The sequence below is a fragment of the Eumetopias jubatus genome, unplaced genomic scaffold, assembly GCF_037043125.1.
Source record: "Eumetopias jubatus isolate StellerSeaLion01/CBP00866 unplaced genomic scaffold, mEumJub1_p1.0 scaffold_3, whole genome shotgun sequence".
Taxonomy (NCBI): domain Eukaryota; kingdom Metazoa; phylum Chordata; class Mammalia; order Carnivora; family Otariidae; genus Eumetopias; species Eumetopias jubatus.
The window spans coordinates 142,086,422-142,113,629 of NW_028274809.1; the positions used below are offsets into that span (position 1 = coordinate 142,086,422).

Sequence of the window (27,208 nt, forward strand, 5' to 3'; positions counted from 1 at the left end):
CTCAGAAGACAAAATAACCTGAAAAAAAAATCTAAATCATTGTTATTCTAACCCTTTAAAATTCTATTAATGTACTTTTCCCCCCTTACTTGTTGACATTCTCTTTATTAATCCTGTTTTATTGCCATGTGACTCCAAAGAGCTGGAGTGGAAGACTTTAAATCAATAGAAAATTGCTTGCATTACTCAAGTATGAGCCATTATAAATTAACTAAGCCACAAATAAATTACATTTCGGCTTTAATGTCTTACTGAGAGGAGACACTGAAGATGATTTGGGGAGTAGAAAGCCAGGATGGGGAAGTTCAGATGATTTTCTTTAGCTTTTCCTAAGCTTTTCACATTAGAATATTGTTCATTTGTTTGACACAATACTGTGCACTTCCATAGTTGTGATATACATATTTAATGTTAAGCATAAAAATGCACTTTAAACAATTATATAGAATTTAATGTCTTCTCTTCTGTTTGGGATTATTCCCCCCCTTTTTTTTTTAGATTTTATTTATTTATTTGAGAGAGAGAGAAAGAGTGTACACAAGCAGGGAGGAAAGGGCAGAGGGAGGGAGGCAGAGGAAGAGGGAGAAGCAGACTCCCTGCTGAGCAGGGAACCTGAGGCCTGGCTTGTTCCCAGGACTCTGAGATGATGACCTGAGCCAAAGGCTGACACTTTATCCACTGAGCCACCCAGGAGCCCCCTGTTTGGGATTATTCTTGATTCTCTCTTATTAATAGAAAAAAACAAGGATTAACCTTTTTTTAATACACTGCTTAAATATTATAGGGCATCAAAAGCAACTCCTAATAAATTGAATAACAATGCTATTGATCAGAAAATAAGATCTCTATTTTGTCAAAATGAATTTTACTTATTTTACCAAATAGGGAAAAACATTTACTTTTAAACTTAATCCTATTTGTGGATGCTGAAGCTACTTTCTACATGTAACCACTGTTAAAATTACAAAGTTGTATTTCAGAAGTTCATTGATAAATTAAGTATTTGGAATTTGGAAAGCATCACCTGTAGACAAAAGGCTGTTGAGAGTGGCTGAATTCTTTTACTTGCACCAGACCCTTTACAGCTGTATTGTTAATAATACGTTCTAATTGTCACTTGAACAGTTGGAGAAGGTCTCTCTGTTTATTTTGGCCTCTGTGTTAGTCAGAACTCAGGCCTTGGCTCCTTACCATGTTGCCATCTTGAGTGCTCAGGCCAACTCTTGTGTACTCATATAATGTTAACTGTTTGACAGATTTACATAATTCATTTGAAAAATCAGGGCACATAATATAACACTATAGGTTAACTGTACTGGAATTTAAAATAAATTTAAAAATCAAGGCATAAGAACAACTTTTATTGAGACCTCTGTTGTGCTAGGGGCTTTATGTGATTGCATCTAATCCTCAAAACATCTTAGGAGGGAGATGACTTCTCCATCTTATAGGTAAAGTAACTGAGTCTTAGAGGGCCATGATCATACAACTGATAAATAGGAGAGGTGGAATTTGAACCAGGATCTGTCCAATTCCAAAGTTTAGGTTCTTTGTATCATAATGCTGTTTCCCTGAAAGAGCGATGATGATGATGATGATGGTGGTGGTGGTGGTGGCCACCATGACTGCAGGATGATAGTATTGATAATGTAATAGCGAATCATTTTGTAAAGGTTTACTATGAGCCAGAGGTTATCTTGGGTAATCTTCACCATAATCTGGGAGATAAGCACCATAAATAGTGTGGCTTTAGAAAGAAATGGAAGCTCAGAGAGGTGAAGTGACTAGCCTAAATTACCCATAGCAGGTAAGTGGTAGAGCAAAGAAAAGTCAGTCTGATCCTATTCTGATATTTTAAAATAAAGAACTTAAAATCTAATTATTTTCATTTTTCTTTGGCTTCCTCAGTGCTGTTATACTGTAGCCATTCTGAGTCTTTCAAGGTTATTTGGAATCTATTTTCATCAACAATAATTTCTATTTTAATAGGTACGATAGCTTTAAATTGCATTTCCAGTACTGCTTTCTTTTCATAAACAGTGACACTGTACAATACCCCTTGAGGATATTCTCATTTAATAAATGAGGACACAGACCTCCAGATTAATTGTTTGCCTAAGGTCTTTTATCAAATCAGAAGCAAATCTAGAACAGGGGCTTAGACAGTTTTTGATTTTTAGGTCATGCAGCCTCCTTTATCTTGAAACCCTTCATGCCTATGTGTTGGGTTGTTAAAACTGATATGGTTGGGGCACCTGGGTGGCTCAGTCGGTTAAGCGGCTGCCTTCGGCTCAGGTCATGATCCTGGAGTCCTGGGATCGAGCCCCACATCTGACTCCCTTGCTCAATGGAGAGCCTGCTTCTCCCTCTCCCTCTGCCTGCCACTCTGCCTACTTGTGCTCCCTCTCTATCTCTCTGTCAAATAAATAAAATCTTAAAAAAAAACCCAAAAACTGATACGGCTTTTCCAGAAGGATCTTGCTGCATTTTTTTCTGATTTCTGTTTGAGAAAATTAGGTCTCTGGAAGTTCTATAGCTTGAAGGGCAGGAAATGATCCTTATGGTTGATGTAATTTCTACTTTGAGTAACAATCACAAGTATTCACTTCACATAAAATATGTATGCGTTGCTCCCTTCTTTCTTTAAGATTTCAAGAGAAAAAGTATACCACCATTACTTTATTTAAAAGTCCGCATAAAAAATTTTTTAACTATGTAGCCTAAATCATTCATGCTGACAGTTAAACTTGTTCTGTTCTCTTCTCATAACAGGTGTGGGCATAGATAACTATTATCCTTCATATAAAAATTCTCCTAAACTTACATAACAGCATCTTTTAACTGAGTGGTTACATTTTTATTCCATAAACACTAAAAGCCTTTTGTGAGCCAGTTTTGCACTGGGAATGACATAAAAGGCAGGGTTCTCACCCCTTGAGGACCTGAGAATCTTGCTGGGGAGATGAAACAGGCATATGGGAGAACTAGGAGAACTTCAGCATTGTAGCTCCACACTTAACGGGCTGAGCAAACAGAGGGCAAAGAGGGCATCGATGCAGGCAGGGTAGGATGTTTGGGTCTGAGACTTATCACATGGTACCATATGCTGTTGATATATTCGAGTACTTAATGGATTTGCTATGTAGTTGTTGTTGTTTTTTCAAAGATTTTATTTATTCATTCGAGACACAGAGATAGAGAGAGAGCACAAGCAGGGGGAGAGGCAGAGGGAGAAGCAGGCTCCCTGCTGAGCCAGGAGCTGGACATGGGGCTCGATTCCAGGACCCCAGGATCATGACCTGAGCCGAAGGCAGATGCTTAACCATCTGAGCCACCCAGGTGCCCCTATGTAGTTGTTTTTAACATTCTTCTTTACAAAGGTGATGAGATTGCATTAATAAAGTTTGACAGTACTGGTTAAAGTATTTTCATACTTTGTACTTTCTTACTTTTATAGACTATTTTTAGGAACAATCAGGAAGCAAGGTGATGCTGAATTAGTAACTAGTATTATTTCTGTAAATTCAGCGATTCAGATATTGTTACTAAAAAGTGTCTTCTTAAGGTTTTCTCCTTTTAGCCAGTATTCTTGCCTGCCTTTAAAATTTTTAATTTACATGTATGTACTGGGTCTGTAACTCTGTATCCAAAGGGCAAATCGGGAAGAAAGTTAAAAATCTTCGGTGATCCTTTGTATGATTTTATTTTTCATTCTTTTTTTCTAAAAAACATACCACTCTTATAAATTTATATTCCTCTTATTATATTCTTATCTTTGGATCCATTTGCACTATAAAGCATCCACTCTCATTGCCCCTCAAATGGTGTATAAATAAATAATAAGAAAAAAGCTTGGGATTTAAAAAAATAATAATCATGTTGAGGTAAATTGTATAATCATAGATCTCATTATTGAAATAGACTTTTCAGATGGCATGATTCAGTCTCTTAAGTTCCAGGAGGTAAAATATGATCATCTTGAGCACAACTGAGAAGGAGAGATATGGAGATATGGTGCCTGTTCCAATTGACTCAGTAAAATGAACAGGGAGTGAAGGAAGGCTCTTGTTTGAGATGGTGGTGTGAGGATGGAAGGGTGATGGATGCATGGACTATTTAGAGGTTACACTTGCATTGTTTGAGGAATTAAAAGGACTGAATTCTGCGTGTCAGGAGAATCAGTGAGACTTTAATTGAAATCGCCATCAGGAAGAGGGCCTGGCTTGGAAAGAAGTCATATTTAATTCAGCATGTTGAGTTTGAACACCTCTATGAAGATGTTAAAAAGGTATTTGGAAATGGGAGTATGGAGATCAGGAGGAGGGTCAGGGTCACATAGTATGTTTCTCAAGAAAGATGAGACAAAGAAAGTAAAAAAAATGTTTATTGTTATTGTTGCTGTTTACTTAATGTAGCACATAACATAGCACCTGCCATATAATGGCTACTCAGTGAACAAGTGAGGATTTATGGGAGTGGGTTAGAGCTTTGCCAATGAAATAACAAGTGAGAGAAGAGGAGGGGAAAGGTTAAGGGTAGAACCTTAGGAATTGCTTGCTCTTGCTTTTTTTTTTTTTTTTTTTTTTTTTAAGAGGACAAGAGTCAGAGGAAGGTTTGGGGAAAGCCAGAGGGAAAACCTACTTGGTAAATATCTAAGATAGAAGATGAAGCACAAGAGAGGATCAAGGGAAGAGGATGGGAGGAAAGGAGAACATGAAGATCAAGAAAATACCTGGTATTTGGCTCTTTGATTTTTGGTGCTTGCAGGTGAGCAGTTTCAGTAAAATAAGGGTGATGGAGGCTTCCTAGAGGCAGTGTGTATGGGACTATTCCTCATGGGGTTTGAAGATAAAGAGAGGATGTTAAGAAGTATCAGGAGACTATAGGTTTTCCTAAAGTACAGACAATGTTTGTAGAAGAGAAGGAAGTTGAAAGTGCAATTAAGAGGTGGTATAGTTGATGGAAGATTTTGGAAGAGGTTGGGTGGGTTGCCACTAAGCTCAAGACAGAAAGGGCTGGTCTTGGAGGGACAGGAGGAGTGAGTGTCAAAGACAGAAATCAGAGTAGGGAAGACACAGAGGGGTTGTGTGCTGGAGTGAAGAAAAATCATGGAATCACAATTCCATGACTAATTATCATGGTAAAGTACTGGACAAGGTACTTGAAGAAGACTGGAAGCTTGTCTTGGCAATAACTTCTATAAGAAATGAAGAAAATATTTTCTAAGTAGTAGTTACGAGGGGCGCCTGGGTGGCTCAGATGGTTAAGCGTCTGCCTTTGGCTCAGGTCATGATCCCAGGGTTCTGGGATTGAGCCCCACATCGGGCTCCTGGCTCAGTGGGGAGCCTGCTTCTCCCTCTTCCTCTGCCTCTCCCCCTGCTCATGCTCTCTCTCTCCCTGTATCTCGGTGTCTCAAATGAATAAATAAAATCTTAAAAAAAAAATAGTAGTGACAATTCAGCTGAGGTTGACCAGTGCGAATTTGTAGTGGCTTCTCCTCACGTTTTATCACAGATTTGTAATAGAGCTGATGGGAGGAGCAAATGTCCCATCTCTAGAGCACTGTCATCGTCTTCCCCAACCCATCCCATGGACTCATGAATTAAGTACTTTTTATAACAAGGTTCTTAAAAGAAGCAGCATATTTACTTGGGGTTTAGTAATCAGGTGAGAAATGGTGTAGTCCTAGTAAAGATAGGGCTATATCATTATTTTTGATAGCTATGTAGTAGTCCATCATACTGATTTATTATGGTATATTTTCCCAATCATCTAGACTGCCATTTGGGGGTTTTGGTTTTTTTTTTTTTTTTGGTAATTATAAATCTTTTCATGTATCACTGTACATTTTCCTGACTATTCCCTTAAGGTAAATTCCTTGAAACAGAATTGCTGGATTAATGAACATAGCCATTTAAATTTTTAAAAATATCTTGCCAGGGGCACCTGGGTGGCTCAGATGGTTATGTGTCTGCCTTCGGCTCAGGTCATGATCCCAGAGTCCTGGGATCAAGCCCCACATCAGGCTCCCTGCTTGGCGGGGAGCCTGCTTCTCCCTCTCCCTCTACTGTTCCCCCTGCTTTTGCTCTCTTGCTCTCTCTGTCAAATAAATAAATCTTTAAAACAATATACCTTGCCAAATTATTCTCCATAAGGTTGTCATTTTGCACATAGACCAACCATGAATGAAAATGCATTTCCTCTTAACCGTACCAACACTGGGTATTATCATTCTTTTTTAATCTTTGCCAATTTAAAATTCTAAAAATGTCTTGTTTTACCTTGCAGCTCTTTGTTAACCAGTGAAATGGAAAATATTTTATTATGCTCATTTGCATTTCATAGTGATATTTATTAATCTGAAAAATTCTTTTTATATTAAGCGTATTTATTTGGTCTTTGTTATGTATGTTGCAAGCATTCTTTTTCTAAATAGGCACACAACAAATTCTAATAAACTAGACTGTGAAGTTACTAATCATCAGCGGGTTGCATTATGCATTGACCTCTTACTTCTTCACCTGCTTGCGTTACAAGCAAAATTAGGCCATGCTCTGGCATCTTCCATAGTCTCATATTGCTTTTGTTTCTTGGAAATAGTGCGCGGTCCGTGCAGCCACAGAAGGCAGAACCCTCGTTTTGGAAGGCTTGGAAAAGGCGGAGAGGAATGTTCTGCCCGTTTTGAACAACTTGCTGGAAAACAGGGAAATGCAGCTTGAGGATGGACGCTTCCTAATGTCTTCAGAGCGCTATGACAAACTTCTCCAAGTAAGAAAAGAAAAATCCAGCTCCTTTGTCTTGGCTCCTGAGCTGTGGGTGGTGCTATTTTTGGTGCGACAGGATTGTATGGGAATGAGGACAGCGTTCAGGTGGCTCATATCTGTGGCAGATTGCTGCACTTCAGTCATGAGCTTGCAGTTTTACACATTCTTCAGTTTGCAGATCCTGTTAGAAGACCTCTCAGATTTTTTTTTCCCCCCTTTGGCCAGTGTAAGAACTATTAGTTTCTCTTTTTTTCCCCTCCTTTTAATTCTCTCTTCTCTTTCTCCCTCCTTTCCTATCTTCCTTCTCTATCTCCCAACAACCGTGTACTGAAAGTCTAATGGCTTCTCGACGGTGCAGAGAAAACAAAGCTGAACAGAGTGTAGTTCTTGGCCTCCAGAAGCTCAAAATCCAGTAGATATAGACAGAAATGAGTAAGATATTTAAAAGATACTCAGATGGCCCAAGCTGCCTGGATCTGATGCCTGAGTTGTTTAAAGAGCCTCCGAACAATCCCTGAATCCATTCTGGCTGCCTTGCAGCTGTCTGTGATCACTTTAAAACATGGGGTGGACTGGATCAGACCTCTGTTTGAAACCCTGTCCTCACTATAAAACCCAAAGGCCTTCCAGTGGAAAATAGGTCTTGTCTGACCTGGGCTCCTCCTGTCTCTTTGGCCTTCTCTTCCGCTGTCCTTTTTATTCCTACTGCAGCTGGTAGTGTTCCCTTTACTATACCTTAAACCCGCTGGGGGGGCATTCTCTTAGTGCTTTGCAAGTCCCTTTGCTCTTCCAGAATGGTTTTCTCCCAGATACCTGCCAGGCTTCTATACTCCTTCAAGTCTTTGCTCCAGTGTTATGTTTTCACCCTCCTATTTGACATTGCAGTGTCCCCTCTGCCCTCATGCTCCCTGACTCTGCTCTGTTTATTCCGTAGTCTTCTAACATCCTACAGGAATTATTTCCTTGCTCTGTTTTTAGTTTATTCGCTGCCTCCCTCCGCTAGATTCCACCTTTCACGAGGGCAGGGATTTTTGTCGCCAGTGGTATCTCAAGGTCTTAGAGCAGTGCCTGGCACTTGGTGGCTGCTTGGTAACTATTTGTTGAATGAATGAATCAGTGCAATAAAATCTTTAAATGCTGTGATGCAAGCTGACAGAAAGAGGACCACAGTAAGGAGTGTGGGGCCCTTCAGAGGCTTTGGGGAAGGGGTTCATGTAATGTCACAAAAGGACGAGAAGACAACCGTTGCCCATTCAGCGCCGTCCATGCTACACTGGAGCTGTCCGGCTAACCCAGAGTTCCAGGGATTGATGGCTCTGCCTCTGCATTCTAGGATTAAGAGTCTCTCTGATGCTTGTGTGGTAGAGATGCATGTGTGCTAATTTTACTGCCCCAAGTTGGTTACAAATTGCTCAAGAACTGATGCAAGCCCAGGACACACTAGGCTCTACATAATAGATGTTGACACCAGAGGGTCTGATTGAACTGGTGCTCCATGTCTGGCAGGACCAGAAATAGCTCTTTCTGATTCCTGCTGTGTGAGTTTTTTCTCAGAAACCTGTCTTGCTACCCTTTTAGCAGTCTGTTTCTTTACTGTTTATAGGAGTCTCTAGATGGTGTTTTCACTGTGAGGTATAGTCTGGTTTTGGATCTATCCGAAGATGACATCATACTAATGTAATTAGAAGAGGATAATTGAGGATTTAATCAGTAAGAAAAGTTAAATTCATTCATTTGTATTGTTAGAGTTAATTTACTGAAATGAAAGACATGTCTATTATTCATTTATTTAAACTTATTTTAAATTTTAATTAATATTTTATAAATAATATGAATTTAAATAAATATAAGAATAGTAATTTATAGTTATTATTTTTGAAGTAGGTCAATGTTATGCAGAACATTTTCTCCTTAGATACTTTCTGATTACAAAAGAACTATTATTGGCTCCTATATAGTTATTTAGTTATTTGCTATTTTTAGTAAATGATTTGGAAGAGAATACTCAGATATGGGATATATATTTTAAGTATAGTAGTTACTTCACAACAAGAAGTTTGATATATTCTTTATCTGTGTTGGAATTTTATGCAAAGTTATTGAACCATATTACTTTGGATAAGAATTTGAGATATGGGGTCAAGAGGGTTTTAGTATACAAGGAGTCTTTGTTATTGAGAAGGGCGTACTACATTGTTTTTTCCCAATGTAAGTGTCAGTATACATGCTTAGTTTTCTTTGATAAATGTCATTTCTATATTCATAGCATCTGTCTCATAAGAACCTCAGAGAATATAGGCAAGATTCCTTCACAAAGCACCACTACCTCAAGACAATTTCTATGATAAAAGGATTTCAACACCATAATTTCAGTCCCACTTATTTCTTGTGAGATTCAATATGCTAAATTTGAATACCTCAAAATTTTAATGGTTTCATAGAGGTGATTTTAGTAGAATTTTGTTATTATGGAAACAGATACAATCAGTTTGTATAAATTTTATTTATATCCTGATGATCATTTTTTGGTAAGTGGAAAAGAAAACTATTCAGCTCTCTGAAGATGATGCTGTTGGTTTCTCAGGCAGAGCTAGGTCCTGACTCTTGTTTTCCAGTGCATGGTGACATAGCATCACTGTTAGTCCTGTTAATGAAAGTGGGGTTGGGGCGCCTGGGTGGCTCAGGTGGTTAAGTGTCTGCCTTCGGCTCAGGTCATGATCTCCAGGTCCTGGGATCGAGCCCCACGTCGGGCTCCTGGCTCAGTGGGCTGTCTGCTTCTCTCTCTCCCTCTGCCTGTCCCCCTGCTCATGCTCCTTCTCTGTATCTTAAAAAAAAAAGACAGTAAGGTCATAATTTTGGTTATGCTTAAAATAGTTGTTCATTATGTTTTTAAATGATTTCAGACAGTCAACAGACGTTTGTCCTATTATATTTAAGAGATAATGAGTCCTCTCAGGAGCTTGGATTCAGCATGAAGTGGTAATGAACAGAAGTCAGTGCACACATGTTTAATGATAACAGCTTGCATAGGATACAGTGGAGGGGTACAAAACTGGTTCCGATGGAGGGAGGGATTAGAAAGTGATGATGTTGTTTGTGCTAAGCTTGAAATGATGTCTGTGTTTATGCTGTGCACAGTGGAAAGGGTGTTTCAAGCAAGTGGAGCAGCGTTGGTGAAGCAGCATGACGTGTCTGGAGAGCCACAGTTGTGAGATGGGCCTGGAGCACAGGGTCAGGGAAGGTAGGCTGAGGGGTGGGTGTGCAGTGCCTGCTGAGCCTGGGAGAATGGGACATGAATCAAGCAGGAAGGTCCTTGAATGTCATGTGAAGAGCTTCTACACTGTTCTATGGGTTGCATCCCCTGAAGGTATGCTGAAAGCTGAGGATGTGCACGTTCATAGAAGCTTTGTAAGCTATACATCTGAGGACAGTGAAGAGCCATTGATAGGGTCGGGCAGAGAGAGAAGGAATGACAGCTAACAGGTGCCTACTGTGGACCAGTTGCTTTCACATACACTGTTGTGTTTAGTTTTCCTAATAGGCACAGGAATGTTGGTGATACTGTTCCCATTTTATCGATGACAAAGCCGAGGGTCAGAGGGTATAATAACATACTCTTGGCCACTTCATTAGAGTTTACGCCCAGTGCTGGAGCCAGGGTTTATAACGCCAAGCCCTGTACTGTTTGCAGTCTCAACTCCACCAGATGCTAGTTGCAGGACCATGGGCAAGTTATATAATTCCTTTGAACATAAGTTTGTTCATCCCTAAAAAGTAAATAAATGTTTATTTGCATTCTGGTAAAAGTTAAATGAGCAAAATTCATCGAAAGTACTTAACCATGTAGTGAGTTTTCAATACATGTTAGTTGTAACTATTAATACACCTTGGCAGAAGTAGACTCATAAACATAAATGTCAATTTGAGGTCCATGGGCAGTCTCTGCTCTACCTCTAGGACTACCTTTTTACGTTCTCTGATCTGAATCAGTATGTTTTCCTTACCCTCCTCACCCAGTTTCTCTGAGTTAATGACTGCAGCTTAGAGATCTGACCCACATTGCCTTTGTTCCTTGATGTGTTAGCTGCTTCTCCATTCAACACCATTCTTCATGTTGGGAGCCTTCCCTGGTGCCCTGATCCTGATTTCACTTTGCTTCCTTCCTTGACGGTTTGGTTTTGAGGTGGTTCTCAAATACAATTTACTCAGCAATCAGGGCCTAAATTCCTTAGCCTGGCAGCTCTTGCTGTTGTAATCTGCATCATTGATGCTCTAAGTTTTGATCTCTTTCTTTCAGGCTCATACCAGAACAGAGTTGGATGCTTGGAAGATTGTTCGGGTTAGTGAAAACTTCCGAGTCATTGCATTGGGCTTGCCAGTGCCTAAGTACTCTGGGAATCCATTAGACCCCCCTCTCCGTTCTCGATTTCAGGCCAGAGATATTTATTATCTACCCTTTAAGGTAAGTATGAACAAGGACAGTTTATTTTTAAGCAGTGTTTCTACTTATATTTGGTTACTGTAAAAACGTTACTATGATTTGATATGTTTCTGTTATTTTAGGACCAACTTAAACTGTTATATTCCGTTGGAGCCAGTGTTCCTGCTGAGAAGTAAGTATTTCAGCTACACACACATACACACACACACACACGCACACACACACACGGAGACATTTATATAAATATCTGGACACTTAACATTGAATTTGTTTATTTGTTTTGCCCATTGATTGATTAATTCGTCCATTCAACAACTATTCTTTGAAGAATTTTTCAGTAGTTTTGGTAAATGCTGATGATAAAGTTAATAAGACATGATCCTTGGAGGCAAGAAACTCAAGATCTGATAGTTTAAAGATATGGGAATACATTAGTTTAATATTGTATAGTAAGGGTCATAATTTCAAAAAGGCGTCAGCATTTGAGGTGGGTCCTGAAGAACGAGTACACTTTTGCCAGATAAAGAATGGAAGTAAGGAATTCGAAGAAGTTATTTTTATGAGCATGGGACATGAGAGTGTACACCTTGTTCTTGAGGCTATAAAAAGTTCAGGTAGCTGGAATTCAGGTTTGGATTGAGAAAGGTCAGAGGGGGGACTGGCAGGATAAATGTGGGCCAGGTTGTGAAAAACCTCACATATTGTCATATTTTAGAAATATAGGGGCGCCTGGGTGGCTCATCCAGTTAGGCGTCTGCCTTCCGCTCAGGTCATGATCCTTGGGTCTTGGGATCGAGTCCCGTGTTGGGCTCTCTGCTCAGTGGGGAGCCTACTTCTCCCTCTGCCCCCCCCAACTCGTGCTCACTTGCTCTCTTAAGTAAATCAGTTTTTTAAAAATCTTTAAAAAAAGAAATATATCTGTGTATTTAATCAGCTTCTGAGTTTTATTTATTTTTAAAAGATTTTATTATTTGAGAGAGAGAGAGAGAGAGAGAGCAGCAGAGGGAGAGGGAGAAGCAGACTCCCCACTGAGCAGGGAGCCACACATGGGGCTCGATCCCAGGACCCTGGGACCATGACCCAAGCTGAAAGCAGACACTCAACTGGCTGAGCCACCCAGGTGCCCCAGCTTCTGAGTTTCAAATGGAATATTATAATATGAAGCTGTTGTTTCTTGAGAATTTAATAGCAAATATCATCTTTTAGATTAATTAAATTGGCTCAGCTGTTTTATATTCAAAAAACGAATACATTTTATGTATTAAAACTATTAGAATAACATTTAACATCACTTAATTTTTTTTCCCTAGAATTTCTCAGCTCCTGTCCTTTGCCACCACTCTCTGTTCCCAAGAATCTTCTACTCTTGGACTTCCAGATTTTCCTTTAGATAGTTTACCAGCTGCAGTTCAAATCCTGGTATGTATAAAATAAATTAATGACTTGTATACCCAAATGTGGGAAAGAACATTTAAAAGTTAATCCTTGGGGATTAATCACTTCAGTTTGCCTTGTCCTATTCTTCTATAAATATTACGAGACCTGAGATTAATTGGCTCCAGCGCAGTAAACGACAGAGACCAGCCATGTGTTCTGAGCCCTTAAAGAGCTTCCAGCTTTGTGTTGTGGGGGGGGAAAGCAGACATGTAGCTCAGGTAAAAGTCCCACAGAGGGAGGGAGGACTCAGCCCGCAGAGGCATGAAGAGCTGCGAGAGGCGTATTGCCTGTAGGCTGTGCCTCACACCTGCCTCAGCCTGAGGCCAGGAGCTGGGGCTTTCACACTCGGCCACCAGCAGTCATTGCCCAGTGCTCATCGCGAGGGACACTGATTCCCAGGCGCTAGCTGCTCTTTCGGCCTGTAGCAAGCTGGCTTCAGGAGTTCAAGAGCAGTCTTCTTTAAAAGCCCTGCTACCGCTGGCTGTTGAAAGGGAAAGGTGAGAGGCTCAGAAAGGGTAAGAACAGATCTGAGGGGTTTGGTGGAGCATAGACATTGTCCACCACAGTTTTGCAGAGGTCATGACAGTAGTGTCAGGAGTGGTGGAAATGCCTTCCAGGCAGGGGAACAGCTCGGACAAAGGTGTTGAATCACAAAAGGGCTTGGTAGGTTTGAAGAATGCTGAGTTGTATTGCTAGAGCAAGCATGTATGGTGAAGAGAAAGGTGAGAACTTTGGTGTGAAGTGCTTTGCATGGTGAGTGAAGCTGTCTGGATTTTATGGTGGGGAAGAAGGGGCCTATTAGATATTATGAAGTAGGTGAGGTGTATAGTAATCAGTTATATGTTGGAGGAAGATACCTCTGCTGGCAGGGAGGAGGGATGGGGAGAGCATGGTGGCATAAGGAGCAAATAGGAATCAGTTGTAACCATCAGTGAGATTCTGCTAAAGAGAGAGCATAATCCCAGGTAGTAGGGATCCTGCCTAGACAAGAGATTTACTTTTATTTATTTATTTTTATTTTTATTTTTTATTTTTTTTTTAGACAAGAGATTTACTTTTAAACTATAGTTGCGATTCGTTTATGGCTCCTGAGACTGAGTTAGGTTTCACAGGTATTGTTTACACTGTTCTGTATATTTAGAACGGCTTTTCTCCTCCTATTTATCATAGCTCCTACTTTTCGTTCTTTTTGTTTTTGCTTGGAACTTTTTACTTTGACAGTTCTCTAATCTAAAAAAAAAAAAAAAAGTTCACAAGTAGTAAAATGAACACCCACAATCCCTCAACTAGAGTCACCAATTTTTAGCATATTGCCACATTTGATTGCTCTCTCTTTTTTTCTGAACCATTTGAAAGTAAACCATGGTCAGTATTCTTAAATACTTCAGGGTGCAATTTGTAAGAAGTAGGACGTTGTGCATAACCAGAACCGTTAATCATACCCCTCAGCACGTTAACAAGAATTCTATAATATCATCTAATAGACAACCTATACCGAAATTTCTCTAGTTGTCCGTTAGTAGACTTCTGAAAGTAGAGTGAACAGAATTGGGAATGCAGTTTGATTTGGGGGAAGGTTTTGAGAATAATAAATACTTTCTAATTTGTAGTTTATAATCGTGAGGCTAAGTACATGTGTGTATGAGATTAACTCAGATTAGGAATAAGAGTGAAGGAGAAGGTATTTTGGGATCAGTAGGGTAGGGAAATGTGTTCAGACATCTAGTTTCAGACATGCTGAACAAGGGTCAGTGGGATATCTAGAGTCACATCTGGGCAATTGGGAGTTCAAGTCTAGAGCTCAGGAAAGAGGTCAGGATCAGAGACAGAGACAGGGGAGCCATTAACACATAGCAACTGCAAGATGGGAGTGGGTGAGCTTACCCAGGGAAAGGGTGTGAAACAGGAAGAGAAGAGGAAGCAATGAATATTTACTCTTGTGAACTTCTGGAAAATATGAGAAACCTATTAGTTATTGTTTATAAGGCAATTTCAATGTCATATGCATTTCAGATAAATTTTCTGTGATTATTTTAGATGTTACTCATTCCTATGTATTTTTGCTCCTAAATAGGATTCCTTTCCTATGATGTCAGTCAAACATGCAATCAAGTGGCTTTACCCATACACTATTTTACTAGGACACGAAGGGAAGATGGCTGTGGAAGGTGTTTTAAAAGTAAGTATCTTGGGACACCTGGGTGGCTCGGTTGGTTAAGCGTCTGCCTTCAGCTCAGGTCATGATCCCAGGGTCCTGGGATCGAGTTCCGCATCGGGCTCCCTGGTCAGCAGGGAGCCTGCTTCTCCCCCTGCCTCTGCCTGCAGCTCCCCCTGCTTGTTCTCTTTCTCTCTGACAAATAAAATCTTAAAAAAAAAAAAAAAAAAGTAAGTAATCTTATATGTTAACTAACTTGAATTTAAATTAAAAAAAATAAGTATCTGCTTCACTTTCCTTTCTTTTTCCATTGTTTCTTCTCGTCCCGTCTTTCTTCCTTTCCCTTGCCCTCCCTTGCTTCTCTCTCTTTTTTTCCAGGCACAGAGGCACTGGCAGGCCAGTGATAGGGAAGCAAGGACAGAAGTGGCTGGTGTGGTTGGGACAGGGACTACATTGAACAAATAAGTAAATCAGTTGAGCAAATGAGTGAATATATTGAGGATTATGAGAGCTGTGTTACTTACAGTTGGAAAAATAATTTATAAACATAGAAAGGGAGAAGGAAAGAAAGACTCCTGAGGTTTTAGATTGGAATTGGAGGAATCAGAATGAACTCCTGTTTTTTTCAATATATGTAAACAGGGTAATAGGTATAGATAGTGTGTGTATATGTGAATGCAGACACATATTTTCTAGCTCTGTCCTCTAAGAAGGCCTAAAAACTGACACTCCAAGTGGCAATGATCATGCCAAGTGCCAAGACATTGGTTTCTAAATACCACACTTCCTAAAAGGAATCAGGACACCTAGGAAGTAGGGCTGGTTCAAGGATCAACACAGGAGAAGTACGCGATGAAATGAACCGGGATCATCTTATTGTGCCAGAAAGCAAGGAAATGTCTAACAAATGATGTTGACGTGGCAAAAGTGATAGAGGAGCCAGCTTGAAGTGGTTCCCATTGGCTAAAATGTGGGACAATTTTAGCATCAAAATAAACAAGGATGACAATTGATTACAAACCATTGAACAAAATAGGAATCCCTAAGTTCATATTGATACAAATGAATAAATAAATACAAGGGGGAGAAGAAAAATCTCTTGAATAAATGCAGAAGGAATTATATAAACAGAAAAATCACCGTTTGGCAACCATCAGTGTGGCAGTTGATTTAGGCAGGAGCCATCAAAGGTTTTAAAGCTAGTGGGTGGAAGTTCTACAGAGAATAGGGTATTGGGGTGCCTGGATGGCTTAGTCAGTTAAACATCCGACTCTTGATTTTGGCTCAGGCCAGGATCTCAGGGTTGTGAGATTGAGCCCCACGTTGGGCTCCGTGCTCAGCAGGAGTCTGCTTGAGATTCCCACCCCCACCATGTGTGCGTATGCTCTCTCTCTCTCTCTTTCAAATAAATAAATAAAATCTTCAAAAAAAAAAAAAAGATAGGATATTGATGTCACCTAAGAATATCTCCTACCAAAATGCGCAGTTGACTACAAAACAAGAAAATGATACTTTTATGGTAAAGGCCAACTTGACCAGGTGGGACAAATCGACGTAGTGTCCCTCCTGAGTGTTAAACTGAGAAGAGCTCAGCCTCATTTCAGGGCTATTCTAGATAAGGACTCAACGGTGTGTGTTTGGCCATGAGAAAGTATGGTACAGACCTAGGTTGAAGGCCGTCTTACATAACGGAAGGCCTGTGTTCTTGACAATTGTCCAGTCCATAAGAGAGAAGAAACTGAGGAAACTACTTCAGATTAAAAGGGACTAAAGAGGTATGATAGCTAAATGCAACATGTGCTCCTACGTTGGATCCTGGACCAGATAGGAGAAAGTGACATTGTGGACACAGTTAACCTTGGATTAGATAGCAGTGTTCTATTAAATGATTTCCTGATTTGGGAGCTTATATGTGATTACATTGGCCAGAGTTCTTATTTTAGGAAATAGGAACTAGAATGATGAGGCATCATATCTGCAGCTTGCTCCTCAGTGGTTCAGTAAAAGACCAGTGATAATGGCCTGGTGTGGGGTTGCTGCTGGGAGTAGGAGGGAGGGAATAAATGTGCTACAGTGGTAATCATTGGGAAATCTGAGTGAAGGCAAAACAGAAGCTCTTCGTACAGCTGAGTCCTGCAACTTTCCTGTAAGTTTGAAATTCTTTTAAGATAAACATTTTAAAAAGTGAATATCCACTATAGTGTTTCAGAATAAAAAAATTTTAAAAACAAATATAACTAACATAGCACTAAAGTAAAATTTATCTGCCTGTAACTTAAATTATTAACTTGAAAAGTAAGCACTTTATATAAAACTATGGAAATTGCTATAGACCTGTCATTTAAACTAATGAAGTTCTTATTTTTATCTTAAGTGGTTCATAATATATGGAGCCTGATTTTCTTTCAAAGCATGCATGGATAATTTCCTCATTGTATAGTTTAACTGTAGTGTTTTCTAAAGGGCCAGTCACAATATATGTTATCTTATAACTATACATATTGAACATGCTGACTCTTGGTAGAGATTTATTGACTTACCAAATTAATTCCTTCTTATGAAAGACAATTTTTCTTTTTCTTTTAGTTTGGCTTAAGGAGTAGATTTCTAAGGAGTAGGTAGAATGTGAACACTTAAGTTGTTTCTATATGTATAGGCCCTTCATTTTCTGGAGGCCAGGATTTTACCACCTTAGGCAAATGGAGTGGTATTTGTTTCTTTCCTATCCCAAAATCTACAAAGGGAGTACAGAAAGAAGTATTCTTTTTTTGTTTTGTTTTGTTTTATTATGTTATGTTAATCACTATACATTACATCATTAGTTTTTGATGTAGTGTTCCATGATTCATTGTTTGCGTGTAACACTGTATTCTTTATGTAGGTAGTAATAGTGAGAACTCAGAAGTAGATTCTAGGTACGCTAGCAGGTTTTTTTTCCCCACATATCAGCGAGCCAAAGAAACCTTATTTTCATTGATTGGTGGTGTCAATAATGATAATAATAATAATAGTAATAAAAAATAAAACTAATAAAAAGCTCTTCCTCATAGATGCTGAGAAGTATAGTTGGGGACAGATTCTAAATGAAGAGCATAAAGAAGCAAAGGGAAAATATAACTATATAGTTCACTTTAAGTTTTATTCTTGGCACTGAAAAAAATTAGAATTCATCTTTGATTTAATCAACATCTGAATTAAGTTGGTATCGGTCATTGAACTAGAGCACACAGTGTTTAAGAAAAAGGCTGTGATTCCAGATGTGCTCCCTCAATGCCTATCAGCACAGTGCCCAACTCCTGCAGAACAAGGGTAAATAGGGATGAAGACAATGTCATGGGAAGGTCTGATAAAATGAAGCAATGTAAACTTTTTTGTGACACAACTGAAAGAAGATATTCAGTGCCTGCAAGAGTCAGTTATGAACGAAGGTATTTGTTTCTATAAAGAAGCCTCTTTGATGTGTTTATAATCTCTAATTTCAAAACTAGTCATACAAATTAGACTTCCAGTGAAGATGGCGGAGTAGGAAGATCCTAAGCTTACTTTGTCCCATGGATACAGCTGGAGAACACCCACATCAGTGTAAATCACCCAGAAAACAACCTGAAGACTGGTAGAATATACTCTCTGGCCCCATTGAAGTGGGTAGGAACGGGGGGAGATGTGGTCAGGAGCTAAATGGACCTGGGGAACTCTTTGTGGCAGGGAGGGTCACCTTGGGCTCAGAGAGAGGAAAAGAACAGGCCCTCTCACCAGGTATGCCAGGCACTGGAGACCTGCACAGGGAAGACAAATCTCCATAACATTTGGCTTTGAAAACCAGAGGGGCTGATTTTGTGAGTTCTTACAATTAGCAGGGCTTAACACCTGGAACTTGGAAAATCTGTGGGCTCAGCTCTGAGAGGGTGACAGGAATCTGAGTCCCCACCCTTAAAGAGACAGCATACCAAATAGCCCCACAGAGATACAGCATAGAAACAGCAGTTTGAAAAATACTGGAGTATATGGGAGGGAGATTTGTTTACTAATTTCAGAGCATGTGCTAGAGAAATAGGGATGCTTGGGAGACCTCTCCAAGAACAAAAATGCTGGCAGGTACCATTTCTTTCCCCCACCCCCCAGCCTAGATACATGGACACCTTCGAGTACCAACACACCCTACCTAACTTGCTAACAGTGCGCCCTGCCCTGCATTCTGTGGACACACCCCCTCCAATACATCTTGGCCAGAGCACACCCAAAGTAGTGCCACAGGCCTAGCAGTGTGCAAACATCTCCCAACAGGTGTGAGCAGCACAACAAAGTGACTCTTGCCCCAGATTGGCCCAAGACTGGTCCACTAACAACACAGGAATCAAACCCTGCACACAACAGGGGAGAGCCATTGCAGATGACTGGGTTGAAGGCAAAAGTGGCTCAGCCACAATAGTAGGGTGGGGCACACAACACAGGTAGGAGATACCCCTGGAATGCCAGGTTCTGATGAACAGTGGACTTTACACAGCAGAGCACTACGGGACCTCTTCTTCATAGAAGGCCACTACTTTTAAGAGCTGGAGATGCAGCTGACTTTCCTGACACATGGAAACAAAGAGTTAGACAAAATGAGGAGACAGAGGAATATTTCCCAAATGTAAGAACAGGACAAATTCACAGCAAAAGAGGTAAAGGAAATGAAAATAAGTAATATGCTTGATAGAGAATTTATAATGTCATAAAGCTACTCACTGGACTTGAGAAAAGAGTGGAGGACCTCAGTGAGACCTCTAACAAAGAGATAGAAAAAAAAAAAGAACCAATCAGAGATGAAGAATTCAGTAACTGAAATTAAAAATACATTAGGTGGAATAAATAGTAGATTAGAGGAAGCAGAAGAACGGATCAGCGGCCTGGAGGACAGAGTAATGGAAGGCAATCAAGTTGAACAGGAGAGAGAAAAAAATAATAGAAAATGAAAATAGACTTAGGGAACTCAGCAACACCATCAAGCATAATAACATTTGCATCATAGGAATCCAAAAAGAGAAGAGAGAAAAGGGGGCGGAAAATTTATTTTCAGAAATAATAGCTGAAAACTTTTTGAATCCGGGAAGAAAACAGAAATCCAGATCTAGGAGGCACAGAGAGCCCCCAACAATACATTAAAAAAATAATCATTCACCGCCATCAAGTGGGATTTATTCCTGGGAGACAAGCGTGATTCAGTATTCACCAGCCAATCAACGTGAATCATCACATCAATAAGAGAAAGTATAAAAAATATATGATCATTTCAATAGATATGGAAAAAGCATATGACAAAGTACAAATCTGTTCATGATAAAAACCCTAACAAAGTAGGTGTAGAGGGAACATACCTGAACATAATAAAGGCCATATATGAAAACCCCACAGCTAACATCATATTAAGTGGTGAAAAATGGAAAGCTTTTCCCCTAAGATGAGGAACACGACAAGGATGTCCACTCTTGCAACTTTTATTCAACGTAGTACTGGAAGTCCTAGCTATAGCAATCAGACAACAACAAGAAGTAAAAGGCATTCATATTAGTAAGGAAGAAGTAAAACTTTCACTATTTGCAGAGGACATGATATTATATAGAGAAAACCCTAAAGACCCCACCAAAAAACTACTAGAACTGATGAATAAATTCAGTAAACTCACAGGATACAAAATCAATATACAGATACCCTTTGCATATCTATACACTAAGAATAAAGAAGCAGAAATAGAAATTAAGAAAATCCCATTTATAATTGCCCCAAAATCATAAAATACCTAGGAATAAACTTAACCAAGGAGGCAAAAAAAAAAAAACAACAAAACAACAACCCTATACTCTGAAAACTATAAAACATTAATGAAAGAAATTGAAGATGACACAAATGGAAAACATATTCCATGTTTATGGATTAGGAGAACAAATATTGTTAAAATGTTCATACTACTCAAAGTAATCTACGGATTTAGTGCAATTCCTATCAAAATACCAACAGCATTTTTCACAGATTTAGAAAAAACAATCCTAAAGTTTGTATGGAATCACAGAAGACCCCAAATAGCCAAAGCAATCTTGAAAAAGAAGAACAAAACCGGGATCACAATCCCAGATTTCAAGATATACTGCAAAGCCATAGTATTCAAAGCAGTATGGTACTGGCACAGAAATAGACACATAGATCAATAGGATTAAATAGAGAGCCCAGAAATAAACCAACAATTATATGATCAATTAATCTTCAACAAAGGAGACAATAGGCAATGGGAGAAAGACAGTCTCTTCAACAAATGGTCTTGGGAAAACTGGACAACTACATGCAAAAGAATGAAACTGGATCACTTTCTTACATCATATATAAAAATAAACTCAAAGTGGATTAAGGACCTAAATGTGAGATCTGAAATCATAAAAATCTTAGAAGAGATCACAGGCAGTAATTTCTTTGACATCAGCCATAACAACATTTTTCTAGATATGTCTCCTGAGGCAAGGGCAAAATATTTTTTTTTTTTTGCAAAAGCAAAAATAAACTCTTGGGACCGCATCAAAATAAAAAACTTCTGCAAAGCAAAGGAAACAGTCAAGAAAACCAGAAAACAAACTACTTAATGGGATAAGATATTTGCAAATGACATATTCAATAAAGGGTTAGTATCCAAGATATATAAACAGTTTATACAACTCAACACCAAAAAAACCCCAAACAATCCAATTAAAAATGAGCAGAAGACATGAACAGACATTTTTGCAAAGAAGACATACAGATGGCCAACAGACACATGAAAAGATGCGCAGCATCATTCATTATCGGAGAAATGCAAATCAAAACCGCAGTGAGATACCACCTCAGACCTGTGAACATGGCTAAAGTCAAATACACAAAGAACAACAGGTGTTGGCAAGGATGTGGAGAAAAAGGAACACTTGTACAGTGTTGGTGGGAATGCAAACTGGAGCAGTTATATATACAATGGAATATTTATTACTTGGCCATAGAAGAGAATGAAATCTTGCTGTGGCTGAAGCTAGAGGGTATAATGTAATGATAAGAGAAATAAGTCAGTCAGAGAAAGACAGATACCATATGATTTCACTTACATGTGCAATATAAGAAATAATACAAATGGACAAAGGAAAAAAAAAAGAGTAATAACCAAAAAACTGACTCTTAAGTTTGTCAGTTTAAAAACTGACTTAAAATAAGTTTGATGGGGAAAAGCAACAAGATGGTGGGTCACTCGAGGATTATGTAGAATCAAGAAATGACTTTTTGTTTGTTTCTTGAAAAGGGAAGAGAAACATCTTCATAGGAGGAAGGGATGTAATCTGTGGAATACATGGAAAATATTTATGGAAATATGATCTGGGAGAGGCAGGAAAGGACATTTCCAGAGCACCATTGTGCCTTGGTTTGGAATGATGGAAGAACATATTTTTCTACCCAGCATCTAGAATGATGGAGTTATCATTAACTGAGATAGAGAAAGCAGACTTTCAGTGGCTTTCCATTCACTCATAATTAAAGCAGAAGTCCTTTCTACAGAGATGGTGGGAAAAGAAGTGAGGATTGATGAAAATACAGATGATTTTGAGAATTAAAGGGAAAGAATTTCATTTGTTCATATAACAAGACTTTATTGATTACTGACTATGCCCCATGTATGATTCTAGGTTCTGGAGGTTTGGAGTGAACCAAATAGATACATTTTTAATTTTGTCAGTGGAGTTTATATTCTAGCGAAGAATGGAGGGGTACGTACCTGAAGGCTCTGTTGTGGTTGGAGGAGGCAGCTAGATGACCTGACACAGGAATGAATCGGGTCAGATGACTCCTAAGGGAGAGTAGTGTTGGTTTGTATTAGTTGCTGATTGGCTTTGGAAAGGAGCCTAGCAGAGACTAAGGGCTACATACTTTTTTGGTAGCCAAGAAATAGGATATGGAGAATTTCTTTTTTAGTGTTCCACAGCCTAGAAAAAGGTATAAAGAAAATTAATACTTTGGAGGGACAGGATTGGGAACTGTGAGGGTGAGTATGGAAGCCTTGGAGATCAACATGTAATTAACATTTCCTTTTATTAAATTATATTTCACAGTTCAAATAATGTAATTCCAAAGAAAGTGTATCAAAAAATACATTAGTATTGTTTGTTTAATTGACATTTCAGAATTAATAGGAGCTACTCATTAATGTAAAATGGTAAAGTAAATGCACTTTGGTTTATTTGATTTTCTACTTCTTGCTAACATGTAGTCTGTGAGAATTATATATGTATTTTACTCCTCAGTTACCTTTTTGATTAACAGTCCTTTAAATTTCCTATGCCAGCAGATGGTAATTTTCTTGCAACTTGAGTTCTTTTACTATCTTAGGGTATTCTAGCCTACTATTTTGATTCTACTGAAATATTTTATCTTGAATTATTTATAAGGACATAACCAGTTATAGCAAGTGGTTCAAGGCATTAGTGTTCATTTCTGGAATACAAGTTCTCTGCAATCAGTCCTATATCAAGTTAGGCTGACATTATAGGTGGGGTTAAAAACATAGCTTTAGCTAATATATTTGTTTTCTTAGACTTTTACAGTTCTAGGTTCTAAATTCTAATGACTTTAATTACTTGACTAAGGCCTTACTCCTTTCCTATTGAACCTCCCTTAAAATACAGTGTAACGTTTTTGGTTTTTTTTTTTTCATGAAATTAAAGTGTCAATAATTGTTATTTGTCTACAACATGAAGCAACTCCTACCAAATTACGTGATACTCTGGGAATTTGCATGTATAAAATGCATACTATATCAGACTTACATTTTTTGATGTTTATTTTTTTTTTAAAGATTTTATTTATTTATTTCAGAGAGAGAGAGAATGAGAGATAGAAAGCACGAGAGGGAAGAGGGTCAGAGGGAGAAGCAGACTCCCTGCTGAGCAGGGAGCCCGATGTGGGACTCGATCCCGGGACTCCAGGATCATGACCTGAGCCGAAGGCAGTCGCTTAACCAACTGAGCCACCCAGGCGCCCCCAGACTTACATTTTTTAATGGTAGCACAAATAGACAATTTTTCTTAGGTTTGGGAAAGGAGTAAGTGATTGTCTTAAGTACTTCTGACATCAAAAAGACTTTAATTGGGTTGTTTGGCTTAGGACACTGAGGTTGAAAATAATTTTCTTCCCCAAAATCTATTTTCTGGAGTGGGTCATTATGCTTAGTAAGCAGTGATCTGTCCTTGCATTGAGGTTCAGTTCTTTCACTATAGTGATAATGTTCTAAAACTAAGGTAGGATTTTGGTGGGGGCGGGGATAATTTCTGCCTGCTTAATACTAAAAATGAGTTAAGCTTTTCATAATGAACATGCTGTTATTCTAGGGCATAGGATTTAATTAATTTTCAATTAGTATTCTCATTTTCCATATACTTGTTTGTGTTCTTTGTGTGCATTCTTTATATAACCAGCTGGTATGAGGGGTGTAACCAAGAGTTAGAGCATTGATAATTGGTCCACGTGGAGAAAGAATCAGTGGTCTTGGTCTTTTATATCCAATTTGACAAATACTGAAAACATACACCATAGAAGGCACTGTGCCAGATACTGTGGAAGACTGTTATAATTTATTGTAATCAGTTAGGCTAACCACACAAGCAAACAGCAGAATGGTGTCCAGGAAGTTCTGGTTTCATGAATTTTAGGCAACATTAATGTCAATTGATTTAAGAAATCAACCCAAATAAGTCTTATTTTACTTTAACATGTTGTCAAGAGTCTCATCGTCCTTTCCAGGAAACTGGAACCTGTGATTAACAAGAAGTATAGGCTGCATACTGTTACCTGAACTGGAAATCAGTGACTCCCTTTCCTGTCATTTAGTTAATTTTAGGAACTATTTGCATATCACCTTTAGTAATTGGTTTAAGGAGAATGACATATATAAAAACGGGAAAAATTTTTCATTAATTTTTTATCCCTAGTTTTATAATATAGAGTGAGTTTCAGTTCTAATTAAGATGGAATCTTCCAGATACCCAACACTAATACTAAAATAAAAAGTAAATTACATGATTTTCTTGTAATTTTGTAGCGCTTTGAACTCCAAGATTCCGAAAGCTCTGTGCTTCCGAAAGAGGTGGTGAGAGTGGAGAGGCTTGCGGAGAGCCCTGCCCCCCAAGCTAATGTGACTATCCGGATAGCAGAAAAAGAGGTGACCATTCAGGTAACAGATCAAGCTTTATGCTTTCTAAGATGTGCTTTGTCCTGCCCATTTTTATGACCTAAATTGGGTTTATGATCTCCTTATAAATCTCTGGTTCTGGGGGGTCCCATCTATATATCTGTACCTGTATTTATCTTTGTCTCCACAGTCATGTATGTTTGTAAACTAGAAAAGTTCAGGAGAAACATAGGGATAGCCTTTCATCAAAAACCAGAACTGACCTCTGGGAAAATCAAATCAAGTACTGAATGAAGCATTGTGTATTACGAGTCCTTGGTAAGAAGTAGTGTTTTCAAACATGTTTTAGCTACATGCACTATTTAAAAGAGGAGCTTTTGTAGTTGCAGTGTTTAGAAGAAGGGAAGGGGGCGCCTGGGTGGCTCAGTCGTTAAGCATCTGCCTTTAGCTCAGATCATGATCCCAGGGTCCTGGGATCAAGCCCCGCATTGGGCTCCTTGCTTGGCGGGAAGCCTGCTTCTCCTTCTCCCACTCCCCCTGCTTGTGTTCCCTCTCTTGCTGTGTCTCTCTCTGTCAAATAAATAAATAAAATCTTGGAAAAAAAAAAAAGGGAAGGATATGTGGTCACAGAGCTCCATCTGCTCGCTCTGCCTCCCTCTCTTGTAACCCTTTGAGGGCCCTGAGAGCCCCAAGAGGTGATGAGAAACTGTCCCTAGGAAACACAGCTTGAAAAACACAGACTTAAATGGATTGTAGGTGAATGTAGGAAAGAAAAACGCTTGCCTTCTTATGTGCTAGAGCACACTTTAATTAGAAGCTTTTTATGTGCTTTAATGTGGTATTAATACTTATTAATATTGCTGTATTTATTCATTCATCAGACTGAACATTGATTATGTCTACCATAAGCCAGGCTCTGTATTAAAAATTATTAGTGCCCACTCTGTATTAGTCACTATATTTGTCTCTTTGCATATATTATGCCACCAAATCCCCCAATAACCCTGGAGGCAAGTTTTATTAGGTCCATCTTATAGATTCGAAAGCTGAGATGTAAAGAGGGTAATCGATTCACCCGTGGTCACCAGCTAAGAAATGTCACAGATGAGACTTCTAGACAGGTTCACTTTTCATTACACTCTTCTGTCTCCTTCAGATGAATGACCTCACTAGGCTGATGGTCTAAATAGAGACAGAGGAGTAAGGACTGCATTGGAAGGCTGTGGGGATATAGAGTGACCTAAGTCTTATAGGATGGCACAGGAGTTTTCTAGTGGCTCAAGAATGGAAAGGTGATAGGACACTTTAGGCAGTTTAAACAGTATGTCCAGAGGCATGAGGTATGAGCAAACTTTCATTATTTGCTTCCCTTTGGTAATGGCTTTCTGACCTCATTGCCTCCAGTCCCTTCCGGTCAGCCTGTTATGTTACCACCAGGATGATCTTTCCTAAACTCAAATCTGATCTTGTCATTTCCAAACTTATAAATCTGCAGGGTTCATGTTGTGTACAGTATGATTAAATACTGAGTCCTCAGCAGAACGTGGAAATCTTCTCCTAGTAGGGTCCCCAGGAGACTGATAAGGAGGAGATAGGAAATAAAAGAAGTAGGTGTGAGGGATGGGAAGAAAGATTTTAAGAACAGATGTTTCTGAGTGGTAAACTAAGAGTGGAAAAGAATTTGTAGACATGTGGATTTTAGAAATCAGGAGGTCATCGGTGACTTTGGAGAGTCCTAGTAGACTGACTCTAAATTCTGTACTTAGCACTGGAATTTGGATAAAAACCTTCATTCTCAAGTAGTGACATTGTTATTATAAGTTAAAAATAGCCTGAAAATGACATGATTCTTATGAAAATGTCTGACAGTACCGGGCTTTCATTTTAGAGGGATGATTGATTTGGAGGGCTGATGGTAATGATCAGATCTGTGAATGAGAAAATAGTTGTTGCTCTATTGAAATATCAAAAACAGTATAGAATTGAATTGAGTAAGGAATTATTAGGGACTTCTAAATGGCAGTTATGTGCTTCCTTTTACTAATGTTTTGAGAAAAACATATGCATATTATATTTACTTCTCTTTAATTATAGGTGCCAGCTGGGACCAGGCCAGTAAATCAACCTTGTGCATCAGACCATTTTATACAAACTTTAAGCCATAAACAACTACTGGCTGAGATGATGCAGTCTCACATGGTTAAGGACATATGTTTAATTGGAGGAAAAGTAAGAATTGC

General features: G+C 38.9%; 1 protein-coding gene across 3 annotated transcripts in view; it reads left to right on the forward strand.

Annotated features, from left to right (window-relative positions):
• Positions 1-27,208, forward strand: part of VWA8 (von Willebrand factor A domain containing 8) — a 338,064-nt gene that overhangs the window by 50,399 nt on the left and 260,457 nt on the right. For all 3 annotated transcript variants that reach the window (XR_003609736.2, XM_028105773.2, XM_028105791.2), the window contains exons 5-11: positions 6,601-6,768; positions 11,062-11,226; positions 11,328-11,377; positions 12,516-12,624; positions 14,717-14,821; positions 24,879-25,010; positions 27,063-27,197. Coding sequence is in view for 2 of the 3 variants with exons in the window: in XM_028105773.2 (XP_027961574.2) it covers positions 6,601-6,768; positions 11,062-11,226; positions 11,328-11,377; positions 12,516-12,624; positions 14,717-14,821; positions 24,879-25,010; positions 27,063-27,197 (864 nt within the window). In the remaining variant the exon portion in view is untranslated. The remainder of the gene's footprint in view (positions 1-6,600; positions 6,769-11,061; positions 11,227-11,327; positions 11,378-12,515; positions 12,625-14,716; positions 14,822-24,878; positions 25,011-27,062; positions 27,198-27,208) is intronic.